This window comes from Malurus melanocephalus, unplaced genomic scaffold (genome assembly GCF_030028575.1).
Source record: "Malurus melanocephalus ecotype Western Australia unplaced genomic scaffold, MMel_1.1 scaffold_86, whole genome shotgun sequence".
Classification (NCBI taxonomy): Eukaryota; Metazoa; Chordata; class Aves; order Passeriformes; family Maluridae; genus Malurus; species Malurus melanocephalus.
The window spans coordinates 2,106,419-2,127,609 of NW_026623318.1; the positions used below are offsets into that span (position 1 = coordinate 2,106,419).

General features: G+C 46.9%; 1 protein-coding gene across 7 annotated transcripts in view; it reads right to left on the minus strand.

The window, feature by feature from the left end:
* TSPOAP1 (TSPO associated protein 1) overlaps nt 1-21,191 on the minus strand; it is a 54,118-nt gene that overhangs the window by 25,161 nt on the left and 7,766 nt on the right. For 4 of the 7 annotated variants that reach the window (XM_057367939.1, XM_057367940.1, XM_057367941.1 and 1 more), the window contains 11 exons: nt 17,105-17,212; nt 16,224-16,307; nt 15,465-15,554; nt 14,637-14,759; nt 14,136-14,240; nt 13,360-13,410; nt 7,272-7,455; nt 6,728-6,948; nt 4,431-4,540; nt 2,568-2,677; nt 354-1,169 (listed from right to left, as the gene is read on the minus strand). In XM_057367939.1, coding sequence (XP_057223922.1) covers nt 354-1,169; nt 2,568-2,677; nt 4,431-4,540; nt 6,728-6,948; nt 7,272-7,455; nt 13,360-13,410; nt 14,136-14,240; nt 14,637-14,759; nt 15,465-15,554; nt 16,224-16,307; nt 17,105-17,212 — 2,002 coding nt within the window. Of the gene's footprint in view, nt 1-353; nt 1,170-2,567; nt 2,678-4,430; nt 4,541-6,727; nt 6,949-7,271; nt 7,456-13,359; nt 13,411-14,135; nt 14,241-14,636; nt 14,760-15,464; nt 15,555-16,223; nt 16,308-17,104; nt 17,213-20,606; nt 20,654-20,701; nt 20,777-21,191 lie in introns of those variants that run through there. The other 3 variants (XM_057367942.1, XM_057367943.1, XM_057367944.1) reach the window with 3 other exon arrangements.

Below are 21,191 nucleotides of genomic sequence, written 5' to 3' on the forward strand. Positions count from 1 at the left end.
CCACAGGAAGTAAGCTGTCCTTGTTCTGTGAAAGCTTTAATGCACAGAAAACAGAACTTTGCAAAAGCAGCTGAGGCCAAAATGCAGCAACCCCTGGAGCAAGGTCATGGCAAACCAGCTCTTCCCCGCCCAGGAGGCATGCTGCTCCAACCAGCACAGAGGATGTCTTCCCAGAGCAAATGAAAGCAAAAGGGATAATCAAATTTTAAAATAAAGGAAGAAAAACATCAAGACAAAACAGTGCAGCACCTCAGGCTTTGGGGACCTAACCGACCTTGCTTCCCTTTGCCACATGGCTTCCCAGCAAAGGGCCAGCTGAGTGCAGCCTCTCCATGTGCAGAGGCTTCTGGTACCTGCTAGAGGGGTAGTGAAGTGTATGACGGCTGAGTCCTGCTCCTGCCCCTCAGGCACCTCTTCCCAGGGCGTTTTCATGGGCCGGGCCTCCAGCTTGGCCACATACTGGGTGCTGGGCTGCAGGTTGCGGAAGGTGTACCAGTACACGCCCGGCTTGGTCACATCACAYTCCTGCCCGTTGAGATACACCCCGTGGCTGTAGTTGCTGTTGCAGGGAAGCCATGTGACCTCTGCCGATGTGGCTGTGACGTTTCTGACTTTCAGCATTGTTGGTGCCATGCCAAAATCCTGCCCCACAAAGAAAGTGCAGCGCAGTTTGTCAGAGCTGCCGTGCTCCGTCACTGTCTGCACAGACACGCGGTAAGCCCTGCTGTGTAAATCCAGCTTTTCTATCACTGCTTTGGTCTGAAGGCCACTCTTCACATTCTGACGTAGCTCTTCATCCACATAGATGTTGTAGCTTTGTATGTCTGGGCAGCCAGATGGCAAAAGAGGTGGTTCCCAGCCTACAACTATGCTTCTGGCAAGCTGCTTGATCAGAGTCAGTTTTCTTGGGTAAGGCACTGCTGTGTGACTAACGGGTTCCTCCTGGTCTCCTTCTGCTCTACTGGCCAACGGGCTGATGCTACTCTCTTCAATGGAGAACTCACTCTTATCTCCACTGCTGGTGCTTGCACTGACCAAACTTTTCTCCTGGTATGAGCTATGKGTGAGATCATTCAGTTCCGGAGGCAGAAACGTCATGAGGTCATCATCTGAAACTCGCTCAACAAAATTGGAGGGGACCAGCCCACGCCGGCCATCCATCAGCTCCCCTAAACAAAAAACAGGACACCTGTTACCACTGCTTCTGCCATTGAGCCTTCTAACCCAGCTGTGAGGACTATGAGACAACATCTATGCCAGGGTACAACTGCTCTGCAGTCAGGAGTGGAAAAAACCTCAAGAAGGTTATTCCTGGCAATGTCTCCTTATTTCCTAGGGCTTCTCTTGTTAGGTCMCAACGACTACAGTAAGGGGACTCACTGCTCCACACATTTTAGAGCCAACTAAATAGAAAGTTGGTTTGTGTAATTAGCTAAAGGGTTTCTCCTTCTTCGTGATCCCATTCTTCCTCATCACAGCTCTCTCACTAACTCTTTTAGCTTTCCCAAACTATGCAGATAGATGATTTTATGTCTTCTCCCAGTCACACAGATTTGGGGTTTGAAGTATTTCATCAACAAAGTCCATCGTTCCATTTTTATATTTAGCTCTGGCCTTTCTTTTAGCTCCCTCCTSTCCTAAGTTAACTTCTGTACTAAAGGTGTCCCAAAATGACTTGTGGCGACAACAGATGCACAGCACTTGGTCCGTGCAGATCCATCAAACCACAAACGAGCAGCATATATGGACTGCACTGCCTCCCCTTCCAAACTCTACCTACAACATATCAACTGAAAGCAGGGAAAGCAGGAAAGGTTAATAAAGAATAACCTTCTTAATTAAAAAAAAAATAAACAATCAAATGAGAAGCTTGGGAATAGAAAGAAAAATGAGGCAGAGCAGTCACAGAGCAAGCAGTGCAACACRCATGCATTTGTCTCAGCTCTTGCAAAGCACCTCAGAAGTCAGGAGCCATCACTCCTTAAGCAAGTGGCTCCACAAAGAAACCTCAGCACATATTTACAGCCCACATATMTTGGTTTCAATTCCATCCACCTCTTAAATCAATCAGGATCATGTTTGCAAAGGGGCCAAAACACTGTGAAACCAGTGAGGGTCACAACAGTAGTTCAGGTTGATTATTTTATCCCCTCYCTGCCAAAAGAGCACGAGGCAATGGAGCTCATTATCTGTTGTAGTCCCTGGCTCACTACAGTCACTGGAAAGAGGGAAATAGCCCATCTGCAGAAGGGGCTGAACATGTTCCTCTCCATGGTGAGGGAGGAACCATATGAGGGTTGAAACCATAGCAGATGAGATCTGGAGCTTGCTGAAAGCAACAGCAAAATTTCCACTGAAATTGCTGGACCAGGATCTCATGGTTTATACTTCATTTAATCATGACATAAATAAAGCCTTTTCCAACAGAATCTGCTCTTCCTTCTAACAAACTAACTTTGGGCAGAAAACCTTTACCTTGAGGTTTCAAGATTCAYTAAATTCCTCTCTCTGGACAGAGATCAACCCTCCACAGCAGTTCAAACACATTTCATTTTGCTAAAACATACCTTCAAAGAAGCCATCTTCATCCATGTCTCCATAGATGTAAATATATTCTCCAGCAGTCAGTGGAAGCTCTGCCTCTGGATTTTCATTAGGTCCATCAAAAGGATTGTAGCTGAAATATTCACAATTGGAAGACTTAATTTACATAGGAACTTTCCAGCAACACACTGCAGCTGTGATGTTGATAAGCTTTCAATTCACTGGGAATGCATCCACTTTGGCAAGCAGCAAATTCCATAGACAAAGGTCAAGACTGTAGTTTACATATAATAATATTTAATAACAGATAATTTCTGAGGAGCAGAATAGATGCCTTGTGACATCCTAAGGAATAGGGGTATGAGGATGCTGAGGGGACTGGAGCATCTCTCTCTGAGGAYAGGCTGAGGGAGCTGTTCARCCTGAAGAGCCAAGARAAAGGGGATTTTCTCAATGCACAGGTATACTTAGGGTGGGTGTCAAGAGRAGGGGGCCAGACTCCTTCCACTGATGCCCAGCAACAGGACAAGGGRCAATGGGCACAAAAGAACAGGAAATTCCACCTGAATCTGAGGAAAAACTTCTTCACTTTGAGGTTGAACAAACACTGGAAGAATCTGCACAGAGATGTTGTGGTGTTTCCTCCTGCTCTAACCCCACATTTTAAACAGCCCTCTCAAAACTTCACTAGCAAGAAAATTAGGAATACATTGGTGATATGGCTTGGACTCCAGGCAGTTCTAACCTGCCTACCCAGGAATCCTCAAACTATCAGAGGGTCTCATTTCACAGGAAAATGCCTCATGAAAAGCCTTTATCTTTCCAAACACCAATTCCTGCTCTTTACSCCTTAAAAGGGATTTCATCATGCCAAAGCAATGTTTATCTCTCTGTGATCTGACTGAGACCTTATGGGCCCAAGACTGACATGAAGACACTGACCACATTTGATGAACTCCTCAAAAGCACTGAAYCATCCCAGTTCTCTTCCTCCCAAGCCCCAATGTAAAAGCTGAAAGATGGGTAACACTCTGTGAACTGTAGCAATTTTGGCTTCACCATGATCACTCAGTGAACACTGTTACGAAAAAAAAAATCTGGCTTTGTTCTGTGCACATTTTTTTGTCCTCGAAAAATTACCACCAGAAAGATTTTGGCCAAAAATTTCAGGAATTCTAAGCTGAAATTTTCTTAATTGCTGGAATAAGATTTCTTGGAGAAAATTTCTTGTACTTTTCTGAAAAAAAAATGACATTTCAACAAACATGTCAAGTCAAACTAATTCTCAACAGAAGACAGTATTGGAAGTTTCACACAGTGCTGTTTATTGAAGAGCTGTTGAGCCTAATGTGCTTTTGTTGAGCTAAGCCTGGATTGTGCACGAAGTAACAGGTCTCAAATAATTCAATCATGCAATGGTTTGAGTTGGAAGGGACCTAAAAGTGCATCCCATTCCACCCCCTGCCATGGGCAGTGACACTTTCCACTATCCCAGGCTGCTCCAAGCCCCAGTGTCCAGYCTGGCCTTGGGCACTGCCAGGGATSCAGGGRCAGCCACAGCTGCTCTGGGCACCCTSTGCCAGGGCCCCGCCACCCTCCCAGGGAACAATTCCTTCCCAGTATCCCATCCATCCCTGCCCTCTGGCACTGGGAAGCCATTCTCCTGGAGCCCCTYTGGGCACTGGAAGGAGCTCTAAGTCTCCCCAGGGCTTTCTCCTCTTCAGGCTAGACACCCCCGGTTCTCCCAGTGTGAAAATCCCATGGATAAATAAGAYACAAAGTCTAACCCAGTATTAACCACTCCTAACAATGGTGAATCCCAGAGAGGAGTGTCAAGTAGGGAACCTGTGTAACTTCACAGAGCACAAATAATGACCACTCAGTACCTGTATCGAGCTAAGAACACCTGGAGCTTTGCAGGGCCTTGRCTGCCTGGCTCTGGCATGAGGGAGATGCTGTCAACATCCAGTTCTTCCATTTCACTTGCAGTGTCCACCTAAAAATGTTAAAGATAAAGGAACACTCAAAGTGTTTGTGCATAGTGAACAGATCCTCTAATCTCRTGGCTGGTGTGTCAGTCTCCTGGGCTAAAGACCATCTATAAGAACGATGTTTTAGGTGAGAAACTAGTAACAAGAGGCAAGAGTCCCATGTTGGAGCTTCAGGGCTTCCAGTCAGATATGGGGAAAAACTCCTTGCCTGGGTGGGTGATGCAGCTTGGGAACAGTTCCTACTGCACTGGGGGATCTCCATTCTTGAAGAACCTGCAGCCTCAGCCCAGCAGAGCCACAGCCACACTGATCTAGGTCTGGTGACAGTCCCACGGGAGCAGGAGACTGGATTAGAGGCTTTGGAGATCTCCTCCACCCTACACTCCCATAATTCAGTACATTAATTTCTTGCTGCCTCTAAATCRTAGTTGTTCCTGTGTACAACACAAATGTCAACATGAAGAAAGGAGCTCTGTTGGATCTTAAGGTTTTTAACTGCCATTGTCCTCTTCAACACCTGTAAATTTTCTTATGAAGTTTATGTACTTCAGACAGCTTTTGTTGGAACTTTTGGTTTTAGCTGGTTCTGCTAGCAGCACATGCTGAATGGAAAAGTACAAGAGCCAGGGCAGGACGTCCCCCTTCCTGCTACAGCCTTTCCCTTTCCAGCCAGCAGCTCATTCTGCACTTTGTAAGCTGRAGGCTGCGCCCTCAAGGCATTTGGTGCCTACTGACAAAGCACCTTTGAGAAATTCCTCTCAGTTTTTCTGATCCCAGTGAAATTGGGATTTTACATCCAATAGCAATGGGTTCTATAACACAACCCTACTTTTTGAGGCAAGGCACTTCCTGGAGTTGGTCTAAAATTGTGCCAATGAACCAATTCAAACTGCCTTTTCAAAGCAGACCTCAAGGCAAATATATTTTTCATGTAGATCCATTGAAGGCACAGAACACAAAGCATTTTTTCTAATACATGAAGTGCGAGAGTTAGTCTCAGAAAGACTTCAGAGCATCTTTTCAAGGTACTTTACTCCTTGCAATGCAATCCTGCCCTTGAAGAACAAACACCTGCAACACTCAAATGTAGGGGCTTTTAGTAGCCTGGCATGTTCCCACAACTATGTTTTGTGGAAGCCAAACACTCCAGACACTGGYTCTTTTCCAAGGATCCCACACTGATCTCTGCAGACACCTATCTCTCCAGGGAGGCATGGTGGCTTCCAAGCTTCCTCTYGCACTAAAAAGTAGGCATTTTTCCTGCTGCAGAATTGCTAACAGTTCCATACCTGTTCCTTCCCAGGTGTGACCTTCACTTTGTCTCTGAACAYGACACATCCCAAAGCTTTTACACAGTGGAAGGCTCTGCCTGGCACTGCAGCAGCCCTTTGTTGTGGGTGTCCTGACCTGGGCACCTCAGCACTTCAGTGGTTTTAGTGCTCAGGAAACCCCAAAAGAGCAAAATATGCCCCCCCAGGCCATCACACACAGCCCTGCTCACAGCACTGCTCTGCTCTAAACTGTCCCCTCAAGTGATGCACAGCAGAGAGCATCAACCCCTGCTCAAGTGAACCCTACACCACTGTGAAAGGACTCCTGGGCAGGAGAAGCAACAACCATTGTGGAGATCTTGCTGACACAAACAAGCAAAACCTGTTAGTTCCAACCCTCTTAGCACAAACTCAGCATCTTCTCATGGTTTCTTTCACCAAGTAAAATCTTAATAACTAAAAACACTGAACAAGAAGTTTGAGTTCCTCATCCACAGCTCAAGGCCAAAAACAGTCTGGACACAGTTTTTCCCAAGCTAAACATTCCATTTGGTAGCCTTTATGAATTTTAACAGCAGCTGAGATGCCACAAGGAAGYTCAGCAAGAGCTATCTCACACTTCCCATCCCCACTCCTTCTCCAAGCTCCCAGGTGCTGTTTAACCAGTTGTTTCCTTCCTGGAATACAGCAATATATTAAAATAAGCATTACAGACATGGCATCCAAGGTAATTCCAGTATTTTCCTACACCTTTTTTAATTTTTCCCATTTTCTTAAGCCAGAAGGGAATTAATGCAACATTACTGGTGAATGCATGTGATCTTACTGGGGAATAAGCTCAACTTTACTGGTGCTCTCAGCAATGCACTTACTCCCTTCTGGCTGGAAAGCACAAGCAGCAGAGGGGAGTCCCATACTGACCTCTGGAGTYGGGCAGGATTTTGGGCTGTTCTGCATGGATTCTGATTTTGAAGAGCTGGACAGAGATTCCCCTTTCTTGGATTGTTTCTGAGCACTGGTGGGAGCAGCTGGGGAGCCCATGGTGGTGTCTGCCCCCCGCTGCGACAGCTCCAGCTCATCACTCCCTTCATTATGAACCTTCTTCGTGCTCTGATGGGGGAGTGATGCAGGTACAGCTGATTCTGCAATAAAATCAGCTATCCATTAGCTACAGCCACAGGCAGGATACAGTATCAGCAATGAGCAACACAGGAAGCAGCCCAAGTCTCAACAAACGTGCCCCGTTCAACAGATCAGACAACCTGGGCTCTCCTTGGCCACAGAAATGCCAAGTTCTCTTTACAACATGAACCAAAAGTATTTACAATAGAAACAGAGATGCCAAAATTATCCAAATTAAACAGAGATGCCAAAAAAGACATTTGCATTATCTCCCTTAGCCTTTTTCAATTACTTAAATATCAAATCATCTGTGAAAGCCTTCTCAGGCATGTCCAGCAATTACCCTTCTCCCAGCGGGGCTGTGGGGTGGAGCTGCACAGAGCAAGGGGCAGCTCTGAAGTCACCAGGGTGGAGGTGAGAAGGTCGATTTTTCCTGTTTGAAGCCGGAATTGTTGGAGTTCCTGGGACAGGAGGCTGAACTGCTCTGTTTGACTGCGACACTGGTCTTCCAGATCCTTCACCCGGGCCTGCCAGGAGAGAACAAGGTGAGGAACAAACCCCTCTTGAAACAYTGAGGTTGCAAAGAGGATTCACCTTTGATGCATCTTTTCCCAAACACCAAGAAGCTAAAGCATTGCTTTTAAATGTCCTGCCCAGGAACAGGCACTGGAAACTGGCAGCTTCACACCTCTAGTTATCTTTGAAAAGCTGAGGCTCATTATCTTTGAGGAAGCTGACTRCAAACTCCATTAGGACTTAACCCTAAAATGCTGGGTTTGAACTTCAATATCCTCTCCCAGCCTTGCACAAGATCAGAYGAGGTAAGTCAGAGATAAATAAGCCTTTAAAAGATTCAAAAGGCTTTGCAACGTTTTTGGAGCATTAAAATCATGTCTCCATAAGGAATTGCTCTCCCAATTTTGTCCACCACTCCAGAGATTTCAGCAAGCTCCCAAAACCTTACTCTGACATTCTCACCTTTCCAGGCAGGACTACCAATTGTCCCTCCAGACCTTGCCTCCTCCAGGCATTAGGATGGGCCAAGATCACCTTGGCCCATGCTGCAGAGCTCTCTTTTGATGTGGGAAACCCACACACTTTCCCCCCCCCAGGTCCTACAGGAATGATTTGCTCTAGGCAAATAAACGCTGAGGACAAGAAAGCTACATCTCAGCAAGATGAGGTGCCAAGAAGCCTTGGGGAAATACTGTGGAGAGGGAAGGACACAGTCCTGCTAGAGAATCATACATATTTTCCCACATTCTCTTTTTACCACTTCTAGAACTTCCCCTTACAAAATACTGCTGATTCCTGCCTGTCCTTACACAACCCCACATTCCCCCAGGTTGTAGGCAGATCAATTCCCAGGTGATTGCAATTGCTCCTTTCCCTCCTCTCAGTTTTTTGTAGGTAAGATGCACCAAAACAGACAACTGCACTGCACTTTCCAAAATTTTCCATTCTACAAAATGTGTCAGAAGCAGTTTTTCTCCTTCCAACTCAAAAAATAAATGATGCCTTGAAATATTACGTGAGACAGAAAGTCTGGGTTTTTAAGCAGTTCTAAAAATAACATTTCTGACCTGGAAAAAGTTCTCTGTGGTCTCAGAGTAACACAAAACCCTTGTAGCTGCTCCCTAAGGATTTAGGAGCATCACGTATTTTTATTTCACTGTGACATGTCTGTTTTAGGCATTTCAGTTTATTACTTGTTCCCTCCACAAGTCCAAAGGTGCTCTCAGGCTTTAAGAAAAGCCAAGTGAAGTCTCTCAAGTTTGGCAAGAACTGCCTCTGAACTGAAATGCGATGCTCAGAGTCAGCTCCTTGTTTACAAAATCACATTACACAGGATTCCTCTGCCATTTTGAGTGTTTGAATTTACTTATAATTTGGATTTTTCACATAAATACTTCTTCCCTACACATTACATCTTAACAGAGAAAAGAAACCCTCAACAGTAAGAAAAGATGCACTGGATCAAAGGACGGCTTCCTCAGGTCCAACATACATCCCTGATCCCACCTTGGGACACAGCCTACAAAACAGACAGGTACAGAACAACTGCAGGACCAGAGAAGGATTTCCTGTCTTCTCTGGAGACCTGAGCCAGCAGATGCATCTGGATATTGTGTTTAATAGCCTCATAATAGCACCTTGTCCTGTAAATTCATAAACCACAGTTTAAATCTATTTACACTGGTGGCTCAGCCAATAGCCCGGATAATTYACAGTTTAATTCTAAGACACCTAATTAGTCAGGTGTGTTTTAAATCTGTTATTCCAAACAACATACAAACATCTCTTAAGTACTACTGCCACATCATACAACATCAACATGTACTTCTAGCATTACTTGCAGGAGATCACAGGCAGCTGGGAAGCAGCAGGTTTCCAGGGCAGTGCTGGGAGACAGGAGGATAAGGAAGGGGAGACTCAAGGATGTGGCCCAGAGGTTCAGGGAACCAGCAGGAATCAAGCTCCAGACACAGAGGAGACTTCTGTGTCTATAACCAACCCAAAATGGGGAGAAAGAGGAGCCTCCCACTACTGGGACCGGACTTCCAGAAGAGGCTGCAAGAGCAGGAGCAGAGCTTGGTGGGGTCAGTTTAACCACCAATTCAGGAACTGACTTTCCACACCTAACCACCACCAGCTCAGCCCCAACCTCTAAGACACTCTCCTTCTTGGCTGCTCTGTTCTACTTCTCCAGTTCATGCTCTCCTTTCAGACATCCCCTGTTTTCCCATATATTTTTGAGATTAGAGAATCCCCATTTTGCTAGAAGGAATTCTACAGGTGTGCAGCCCAAGCTCTTGCTAAAAGCAGGGCTGATGCCAAAGGAAATAAAGGAACATCCATAACTCGACATCAATGTGGGTGCAAGTAACGAGACGTGGGCATACCCCAATAAAGTTCTTTACTGAGAGTTCCCAACACCTCAYTTGGTTTTTTGACCAGACTTGCGGCTGGCATTTTTATTAAAAATCCTCCCATCTCCAACCCTGCACCTCCTGCCCCAGCAGGGAATTCTGAGCCCACCACTGGGCATGTTTAGTCCCTGCTCCCTCTCCTCCATGCCTTTGCACAGTCAGTGTTACCTGCATTTCCTCTCCCCATTCCTCCTGAGATCTCTGCCAGAGAGGAAGGTTTTAAAGCAGTTTTCWATCAGCTACAAACCCCAGCACTGCTACCCGAGCCCTCTTTCCAAATCACTTGTGAATAGGCCAGCTAACACAACTCCCAGGCTGGAACACCATTAGTTACCACCTCTTCTGGGAAAACTGCTATGCACATGCTCCACTTCCTATCTTCCACCCAATAACAAAGCCATCAAAACCCATCTTCTTCTCCATGACACTCATTTGCACCGCTGTCTTTAGGGCTTGAAGGAAACATTTCACTCTTGGACTGCAAGTACTYCCCAAAAGACATTTAAACGTGGAGAAGGAACACAGTTGGACAATTCTAAAAATCTGGAAGTGCCAAAAAATAAGCTCCTAAATCTAAYTGGCCAAGAAAGCAAAGCACTTTAAGARAAAAGCAGCTGCTCCATCAAACTCRTAGTGGGAGCTCATTCAATTACATTTACTTCTTGAAAGTAACACTCTTGCAATCTTTTCCAGAGTGTAGTTAAAACAMGAATATCAAGCAACTGTCAAAGTCAGGACAGAGGGAAAATGTCCTGTTTGACAGGATTATAGCAGTACCTGCATGCAATCCAAAGTACTCTGGGAGCAAGAAGAAAAGCAAAAAAGAGATATCAAACCACATCAGCAGTTACACTACAACACTCTGCCAAAGATAACCCAACCCTCAGCACAAATGAAATTGTTTTCTCACAATCTTCCAGTGTCTGCCTTGCTCCACACTGAGATTCCCACCTCATTCCCAGAAGCATCTGTTTGCCAAACAAAAGCCAAACCCACATACCAAATGCATGAACAAAATAACCAGGTAYTTTTTGAGGGCCTCCAAGCCACAGTGTGCTTTGAGATAAATGACAATACACTTAGATTGGCTGCTAAATTTCAAGCCCACTTTTCCCAGCACATTGCACCCACCCATAAAATCAATGGAATGAACATTTTGTCCAGACCTTTCCTCAGGTCTGAGACCATGCATTGCTGAAAATTCAAGGCACATTGGCTGTGACAATCTGAAGCCGCTGACAGTCTGTATCCTGCTCCTAGGTCAGGGAAAACAAGCAAAGTTGAGCTCTGGTTACYTCATTTCCCAACAAAATTGGATTCCTTGAAGGAGATTGTCTCCTTTGGCATCTATGCAGTGCCAAAGGCAGTTGAAATCTTGTCTTACGTACTTTGGAACTACTAAACTCCTTCACTCCACTGACCATAACCCTCAAGGTTTTCTTCGTAAGCTGAGGCAGAGTTTCCATCCATGGCATTCTGGCACACACCCCATTCCATACTCTCCTCATCTGTCACTGCCTTATCTCAGAACTACAGAACATCTGAAGATGAAGGAGATCACCTGGAGCACCAGGATCACCTACTCAAGCCCTCAACTCAGAGCAGGGAGAGAGATCTGCTGAGAGCTCAGTCTGAATGTTCTGAACATCTCCAAGGAGGGGAACTCCACTTAGGACAATCATGGGACAGAACACTACAAACAGGAAAAYGGACTATCCTTCATTAGTATCATATCAAAAGCTATTAAAGCACATGTAAAAATGACAATACTCAGAATAGGCACCTGAAACCCCCTAATTCTGCCATACACTGATTTCTGGAATGACTAAGTAAGTAATTTAAATGACTGCTGCTAAACGTTAGACTAGCTTTTAATGGCAATTCCTCTTTCTTTGGTCTACTTTATAAAATYCAGGGTCAGGTTCAATGCGGCTTASAGCAACCTGGTCTAGTGGAAGGTGTCCCTGCCTAYAGCAGGAGGTRSARCTGGATGAACTTTAAGGTCYCYTCYAACCCAAACCATTCCACAAATCTGTGATCTCTGTACCAGTAACATGAAAGCAAGAATATTTAACTGATAAGGCCCTTGCAGGAGAACATGACCAGCTCCTCAAACAGAACAAGAGGACTGTCCCTTTCTTCCTTTGCAAAGGAAATGTCTGGTTAAACYTAAGTAGCTTCTCCAACCMTTCACTGAGTTAGTTCAGAAAATGTTTGCAAACATAAAATTATCAAATCCCAGAATGGTTTGGGCTGGAAGAGACCTTAAAGCTCATCTTGCTCCATGGGTAGRGACACCTTTCACTAGACTAGGTTGCTCCAATGTGGCCTTGAAGAAGAACCACCAGCAAGCCTCCATTCCCCTAAAGGCTGCTCAGAGCCCAGCTAAAGACCAGCTGATGGAGAGTAGCACCTGTATCAGYGGATCCCACCTCTGCCAAAAGCAGAGGTCCCCACAGGGATATGGCAAGGGGACAATACATTATGTCACATCCCCCAAGACTCACCCAGTCTGCAGCATTTCAATCCCATTCAGGAGCCCAGCACTCCTGGGCTCTACAGCTCAGACACTGATCAGGCTCCCTCCAAAGTTGGTGTTAATTGCAGTCATGGAGCCATCTCCTCCATCAAGGACTTCCCCTCTGGATCAACAATCTTGGGCTCCCAAGAGCCAGAGTTGCACAGCAGTGGGCACATGGGAGTTCAGCCTGACATCCCTGACTGTCACCACAGCCCCAGGAGATCTCACTGTCTGGGTATACAGTGAGAATTTCTGCTCATTTCGGATGCTTTAGGGGTCAGAAAACCTCTGAGATCGGAAGATGCTCCCCTCACCATCACACACAACCCAAACCTCTGGCAGTCACTAATCCCATCAAGTTCCAGGGTTTGGTGCTGAGCCTTTGCAGCTCCAGGAGTCCAAGGTTCTCTYCAGTCACCCTGACAGACACTGAGCTGATGCCAGTCAACCCCAAAGCAGTGCTTAGCACATGTGCCAGGCTGCACTGTGACACTGGCAGCCATCAGGCAAAGCACRTTCCCTGCACATGTCACAGCAAATGGGACAAGGGAGCTGCTTCAAGCATCACCACTCCTTATGCTCAGGCAAGGGCCACATTTTTCATATTTTTCCCTAACAAAACAAAGAGAGCACACATAGGCAAGAGAAATTTTTAATCCTATGGATGCAAATACTCTCCTTTCACACAATGCTGGAAAATGGAGCAGGCAGATCTGAGTTTGATTACTTAATGCATCCCTAAAAGAGTTTTTGGGCACAATCTGAATGAAGTAACCTATCTAAGGATTGAGCAGGCCAGGATTTAACACCCCAGACTTTGACTCAAATGCTACTTTCAATACAGTGACATGTTGCATCTGATCAAGACATTACAGCATTCTGCTCAAGAAGCACCAAAAGCCAGGGCATCCAAACTGATACTATAAACAAAAGGAACCAAATCTGCAGCCACTAATCCCTCTTGTTTCCATCTCTCTTACCTCTAGAAGCTGTACTGCTCCCTCATGCTCCCTTCTTGCCTCTGCCTGTGCCTAAGGAAAAACAAGGAAGAGAGTAAATCAGAAAGCAGTCAACCTGACTTCACTTTTATTGTCATCCCACCTTGGCAGTCCATTGTAGATTGGAGCAYAGATCTGGTGAGGAGCAGCTGAGGGAGCTGGGAAAAGGGCTCAGCCTGCAGCAAAGGAGGCTCAGGGGGACCTTCTGGCTCTGCACAAATCCCTGACAGGAGGGGGCAGCCAGGTGGGGGTCAAGCTCAGCTCCGAGGGAACWAGGGACAGGATAAGGGGAAACAGCCTCAAGCTGTGCAAGGGAATGTTTAGACTGGATATAGGAAAATTTCCTCACAGTCTCTGGCATAGACTGCCTAGGGCAGTGATGAGTCACCATCCCTGGGGGGTTTAAAAACTGTGCTGATGTGGCACCTGGGGACATGGGTTAGTGGTGCCCTTGCAGTGCTAGGGAGAATGGATGGATTTGATCTTAGAGTGCTCTTCCAACCTTAATGATACCATGATTTCATGATTTAAACCACTGTACAGTCTGGAAGCATCTCTGGGCTCTGGATATAGAGCAGTGAGAAGTCAGAACTGACATTCACCAGCAAAGCCCCTTTGCTCAGGTACCAGAGCTCACCTGGACTCAAGACACTCTTACCCTGTCAATTCATATCTACCACCTCCATGCACACCTCCAGAGAAACAGGTACAGGAGTCGATTCAGAGAGGAACCCGTCCCCCTGTCACACCCCACATACCTGCTGTAACCGACGGACCTCCTCCTGCTTCTCCTGCAGGACTAGCAGTGCTTCCTTGTGCTCCACTTCCAGCTGCTGCCTCCGCTCAGCCACATTTCTCATGTGCTGCAGGACAAGGCACACACAGCTGAGKGGTGACACTGCTGAAACCCTGCCCTGTGTTCCACCAACCCCCACAACACCGAACCATGGCCTCTATTTCATCTCATCATTGCACAGAGGAGAAAGTAAGAAATTCCCATCACAAGGCAGAGCAACACAGTCAAAGAAAACCCTTACAACAGTGATGGCCACCTTATCTCCCACCCAAATCCCAGAAGCAGCCTTTCCAAAGCACCTCTGCCCACTTTGGAAAGCTTTGTTCTAGGATCCTGCAGAAGCAGAATTCCCAGTGAAAGCACAGAGACAAAAGAATGGTCAAAAAGGGCAAAGAAACAAGTGCCATCCAAAGGCAGCAGTAGGTGTTTGGACAGTCCTTCCAGCCATGGGGGTCCTACCAACCTTCAGCACCTGCTCTAGATTCTCCAGCTTGGTTTGGAGTCCTTGATTTGTCTGAATTACTGAATCCCGCTCCTTCGTCACCAAAACAACCTGCAGCTTCAGGTCAGCATTCTCAGATTCAACCTGAAGAGAAAGGATTTCCAGTGAGCACAAGCAGCCATAGGTGTTCCTCGTATAAATAAGAGACGGACTTGTTTCTGTGCTTTCTGCTGTAATGATACCAAAAATCAGGAGTCTCTTCCCCCTCCAGTTTTCCCTTGAAACAAATAAATAAGCATTTGTATCAGGCCTCAATGTGTAACATTTTATTTGCACACTGCTTCTCTCCCTAGACTCATTTCCCCTCCCCGTTTACAAGTAGGAAGGGACTGGGATAGGAACTGGCTACATAATGAAGAGATAAAAAAAAAAAAGCACAAAGGTCTGTAAGCATTTTTAATCCTACATGGTAGGATTAAACACAGRGAACAGGACAGAAAATGCAGTAGCCTGCTGAAATCATCTTTGCCTTGTCCACTCACCACAAGGAATTTTTGGTTCTAGGGTGCACTACGGCATGATGACTATCAGCAATGCAAGCAAAGGCAAACATTACCACTTACAGCAGTTATTAAATATGTGCACCTTATGCATGGTGGCAAATTGACACATGGGATCGACAAATGACTTTCTAACTCTTATGCATTACATTTGTCTAGAGAACAAGCTGGGAACAGAAGCCCAGATCAGCATACGACCATTCCTGAGCTGGCAACTTGAGAACAGCATGTTCCTTCAGCAGAGTTTTGCAGAAGCCAATGCTTCACCTGACAAAGACACTGCTTTTACCTGTCCTGCCCACCCAGCCTTCTCATTCAGCTGCAAGTTCTCTTCGGCCAGTCGTGCATTTTCACTCTGCACCTCCTGCAGCTGGATCTCCTGTCCAGAAAAAGCAGGAATTACCACACCAAGGCCCTCCATCTAAATCCCCCAAATTATCCTGCAGAGCAGCTCCACTGTTCCCATTTCCTGATGGTGCAGGATGCTGGTGGGATGCTGCTCAAGGGGTGAAGGGCAACAGTGAGCAGCACTACTCAAACAGAGCCCTGCCCTGGGCCAGATGATGGAGTTGGATCTAGATGACCTTTAAAGGTCCCTTCCAACCCAAACCAGTCCATGATCTCTTCAGCAAAGTAAAGCAGAAACAGAAGGGTGAAATCCAGATGCTCTGCTATGACCTACAATACCTCCAATTATATACAATTGCAGCCAACAAGAAGCATGAGAAAATGACAGCGGGATGGTGTAATTACCATCTCAATACTTGTCTGGAGTGCCTGTAAAAATGGTTAAGTATCTCCCCAAATTAGCAAAGACCATGGAATTTCATCCAGTGATTTATGTAGCTGTATTCAGCCCAGAGGTAGCTGAAAGACTAAACAATCCCAGCCTCAAGGGCTAGAGCCCAAAATTTGTGACACTGTTCAAATAACAGAAACACCGGTAATTCCTCATTAAGATAAACTGAAGAGAATCCAAAAAGGCACACAACAACTTAGCTCATTTTCTCCCATTATASCCATAACAGTAGGCAACAAGAACACTCACTAGCTCTTTGCATCTTTTATGCTTTTTCCTCACTTCATGCTCAAGGTTTTCACATTTTTTGCGCTTTTTCTTCAGTTCAACTTCCTGCACGAAACAAGGAGAAGTAGATCAACAAATCCATACTTTTACAATGTATATGAAATTCAAGCCCAGCCTCTCAGACCTAGTGCTGTATTAGATATTTTTATTTTCATATGAAAATCTCTTTGTGACATACTTAAACAACATAGAAACTAGGGGAGATTTTTCTGAAAGGTAGAAAAACCAAAWAAAATAAAACAACTATTCCTCTCTTTTCCAAGCCTTTAGTCTGGAAACAGTTCAGTTGCCACTTGCATGGACTGTTCCTATTTATCTGGAAGAGTACAGAGGACAAGGTGTGGGGAACAAAACAAGAGAGCTGTATAAAATGTTTATCTTTAAAAAACAGCTGTGCAATTTTAGCTCCTCTTCTAATTCCAGTGACACCTAACAGAGCACAGACGTCCTCTTTATCTGCAGCTCCTCACTACCCTTCAGACAGAGAAGAGCTTTTAAACCTGCCTGCGAACTGTCCTAATTTGCTGGACTAATTCACATCTATCCCCAGTTCAAACAAATCTAAACCAAACACAGCACAGAATCCACTGGCAGGTTTCGCTCTCATTTGAATGTGAYATAGCCCCATGCCAGCCCAGCACCTGGAGCTGCCACCCAGCGACACTCTCCATGCACATGGCCTGTGTCTTCCCACCTACTCCCCAAGCTTCTCACTTTTGCAGAAYAGCTGCACCTATAAAGACTTCAGTCCCCAAAATCTTTACTTGGATTGCACATGTGAAACCCCCAAGAAAAATTTAAAAGTAGCACACTCCTTCCCCCAAACCAGGTTCACAACTCACCAGCTGCTGTATCTTTTTGCTGCTGTCCTTGTTTATTATTGCATTTTTGGGAGGGAAATTTTCATGTCCTTCAGAGGCAGGTCCCAGTGGTTGCACACCTGGCTCCACCTGAAAGCAGAAGAAATGCCAGAGAGCTCAGGGACATCCAGGACTATAGAGAACACTGAGGGAGAAGGGGCTTTCCTGGCAGTACCACCCAGGAGAGCAAYGCTCCACAGGGAACTCCTGATCTCTGAGCTGCACCACTGGACACAGAGAAAGCTGGACACCGTGCCGGGGATTGCTGTGCTGGGCATCTCCTGAAGCACAGTGCCAGCCAGCCCAGCTTGACTGAAGCCCCCTCAAGGAACAGTGGGCTCCTGGAAGCTCTCAGATCCAAGCTCCCATTTGTGCTTCACCTAATGACTCAATGAGAGGCAGCAGCATCACCTTTCATGGCTCTCCCCAAAGCGACAGAGAGAGGATGATCCAAAGGGAGAACACAGGTAATAAAGGGGAGAAATCAGTAACCATGTCAGAATCTAAAGGCAGGGAACAACAGACAAACACTACCAAGAAATGCAGYATCCCACTTCTGCTGCTAGCTGGGAAGGGCTGAAATAGCAGCAGTGCTACGGCTTATGCACCACCACCAAACCTGAGGAAAGGACTTTTTGTACACATTTGTACATAAGTTTGTAACAAAATGCCTTTTCATTTGGGTCACAGACAAACACACCTTAATCCTCCGAATTTTTGCTCTCAACTGATACTTGACATTGTCTGCCTAGAGTAATCCCTGACTGCAGGGCAAAGACTGAGGCACACAGAAGAAAAGGTGCCTTGATAAGGGTTTAAACATTCCCTGAAAAGTTATTTTTGATAAACAGATTTTAGGGACAGATCTTTAAGATCATCAAAGCCAACCTGCACAGTAAGGAAGCAGTAAGACTTTACAAATGCATCACAGCCTTAGCCTTCAGCTGACCTCTCCTCAGACACGGAATTCCTCATTTCACTCTGAACACCCTCAGTGCTGAGGGATCCACGGAACAAGGTCTGAGTTACCTTTACAWCCAGTCCTTAAGGAGTGTCTAAGCACTATACCTAGGATGTGATTTTTAACCTATTTTTGGCTTGAAAGATGCAGGTTTTATCTGTATCTATATTCATGACTCTTCTGCTGAAAGCCTGAGAGCTCCAAAAGCCCACACTCAAGCCCAGGCTACCAAGGAYTTCTCATTTCTTGCTACAAAAATTCTGAAATTACCTCCCATGTGAACCTCACTCTCTACAATCCATGGAATAAGGTTCACTGCAGAGTCTGGTCTGACAGTCTGAGAACCCATTATTACATGGAAATACTGGGATCCTCCACCCAACCCATGGCAACTCACAAGTCCCAGCCCAGGGAAGCTTTCAGGTCTGCTGTGAAACCTGTGGCATATCAGTGTGGAAATGTTTGAGACTTTTTTTTTTTCCAATCACCTTGCTCATGCCAAGTTTCAGATCGGTATTTCAGAGAATCCCAGAATCACTGAGTATGGAAAAGACCTCCAAGACCATCGAGTTCAAGCTATGCGCAATCCCCACCTTGTCACTAGCCCAGAGCACTGAGTGCCATGTCCAGGCCTTCACTGRGCACCTCCAGGGATGGGGACTCCACCATCTCCCTGGTTACCTTCCAGTGCCTGACCACCCATTCCATGAAGAAATTCTTCCTGATGTCCAATTTGAACCTCCCATGGCACAGATGGAGGCCATTCCCTCTCCTCCTGTTCCTGTTCTCTGGGAGCAGAGCCCAATTCCCCTGGCTGCCCCCTCCTGTCAGGGAGTTGTGCAAAGCCACAAGGTCCCCCCAGAGCCTCCTTTGCTCCAGGCTGAGCCACCCCAAGCTCCCTCAGTTGCTCCTGGTGCYCCAGCCTGGGRTGCTCTGTGGTACAGGGTACAGCCAAGGGACTSGCAACAGCCTCCTCCTTTCACCAGTGCTGTCAGACTTAGCCTTGCTGACTTGTTTGTCAGCCAGAAAATTTTCTGGCAGTGAGGACAGATTCTCCTAAGTCAGAGAAATAAAACAAAGCACGTCCATGAGAAAAGCCATCTTGTCTGACAGAACCTGCAGGATCAGGTGAAAATCAAGGTATGGAAGGGTCATTCAAGGAAGGYAAGGGCAGGGCATCTGTCCACCCCTCTTCATCACAGAGGAATTTGGGTGTCACTAGGATAAAATCTCAAACTATGAAGAACAGAGATGAGGACCTTTCTCAAAGTGAACTGTCCGTAAGAACTGTGGAAGCCAACAAAATAAACAGTAACAAACCGCCAAGGTTACATAATATTCACCCCAGGGCTCAAAAACCCCTTTGGCAAGACCTGAATCCTTTACTTCAGCAGGAACAAAATCAACATGTGCAGTAGTCACTTCTCCAACTCCATTTGAACACAAAATAACTGAAAGGTGGCAAATGCCACGTTCTAAGAGTATTCCAGAGTTTTAAGCATATTCCAGTACATTTGACACCAGTTCTGGGCAAACTGATAGAAATCGCAACAAAGGTAAATACTTAAAAAAACCAAACAAACTTATATTGGGGAGAGAGATGGRGGACAGAAACATATTCACAGATCTATGAAGAGTTTGTCTGGGATGTCAGCAAGTGGGTGAGCCAGATGCAGTGGGAACCTGGTTGGGCACTCAGAAGACATTCAGCTGCAGAGCTTTAACAGGTGGCTGGAAACATTGAGCCAYCAGAGGGTGAGGGGAGTGTTTTCTCTTGGGTAAATATTCAGTAAAAATGAGAGGGCTGAAAAAGAGGGAGCAGGAACTGCAAGTACTGATGCAGCAGAGACAAACAGTGACTTGGGGCCTCGTGACGCTCAGAGATTACAGAGACAAATGATGGTTTAATAGAACTCAGTGCTTACACAAAAAGGTAAAGAGATCTTTTGGGAAAGGGAGAGAAAACTTCATTATGCCATCATATAAATCAATGCCACAGCGTCCGGGGTACTGCTGCACGCTGCTTCCCCAACACAAAACTGACAGAGAAAACACACAAAAGAGCGAGACAAAGATGATGAACACTGAATAATGGAAGAGGCTGGAGGGAAACAAAAAAACGGCTGAAGGAGAGRGGGTTATAAATCCAGGGGTGACTTGGAATAGACGGACAAGGAATGAATATTCAATACATCTGCTGTACGAGCCGGGGGGCAAAAAACGAGAGCAGCTGGCGGGAGGGTAGGGTGGGGGGAAGATGCGCAGCCCGTCCTCCCACCAGGGAACACGGGATTCTACCGCACTGAAAATTCGGAAAGAAACCGGGAAAACCTCCAGGAGCCAAACCCCCCGGAGCCCGCGGCCCCCGTGGCTCGGAGACCCCCAGTCCCGCCGGCCCTGGGAGCTGCGGGGCACAGCGGTACACACGGCCCGGCCCCGCCGAGGCCCCGGCCCGGCCCCACCGCGCTCGGCAGAGCCGCTCCCCGCCGGGCCTCGGGGCCGCCCTGCCCAGCCCGGCCTTACCTGGCGGCGGCGCGGCCCCGTCCGATGGCCCGGGCACCCCCCGGGCCGGCCCCCGGCCCAGCGCAGCCCCGCACGGAGCCCCGGCCCAGCCTTACCTGGCGGCTGTGCGGCCGCGGCGGGGGCGGCGCCCTGAGGCGGCCCCGGATCTGCCGGGCTGAACCACTGCGGGCGGAGGGGCCGCGGGCTGCGGCGGCACCGGGAGCGGGCTGGGGCCCGGCCGCACYGGGCGAGCGCGGATTCTGCCCCTTTGCTCTGGTGAGACCCCCGGGAGCTGCCTCCAGCTCAGTGCCAGAGGGCAGGGATGGATGGGATATTGGGAAGGAGTTGTTCCTGTGAGGGCCGGGAGGCCTGGCACAGGGTGCCCAGAGCAGCTGTGGCTGCCTCATGCTTGGAAGTGTCCAAGGCCACGTTGGACGGAGATAGTGGAACTCCCCTCCCATGAACAGGGAGTTAAATGAGATGCAYTTTAAGATCTCTCCCCTCCAAACCATTCTATGATTCTATGAAARAGTAACATTATCTGGTTTCCTAGGCTGAAAAACACAGCACGGGAGCCCCTTGCCAAGGAAAATGAGCAGAAYTGAG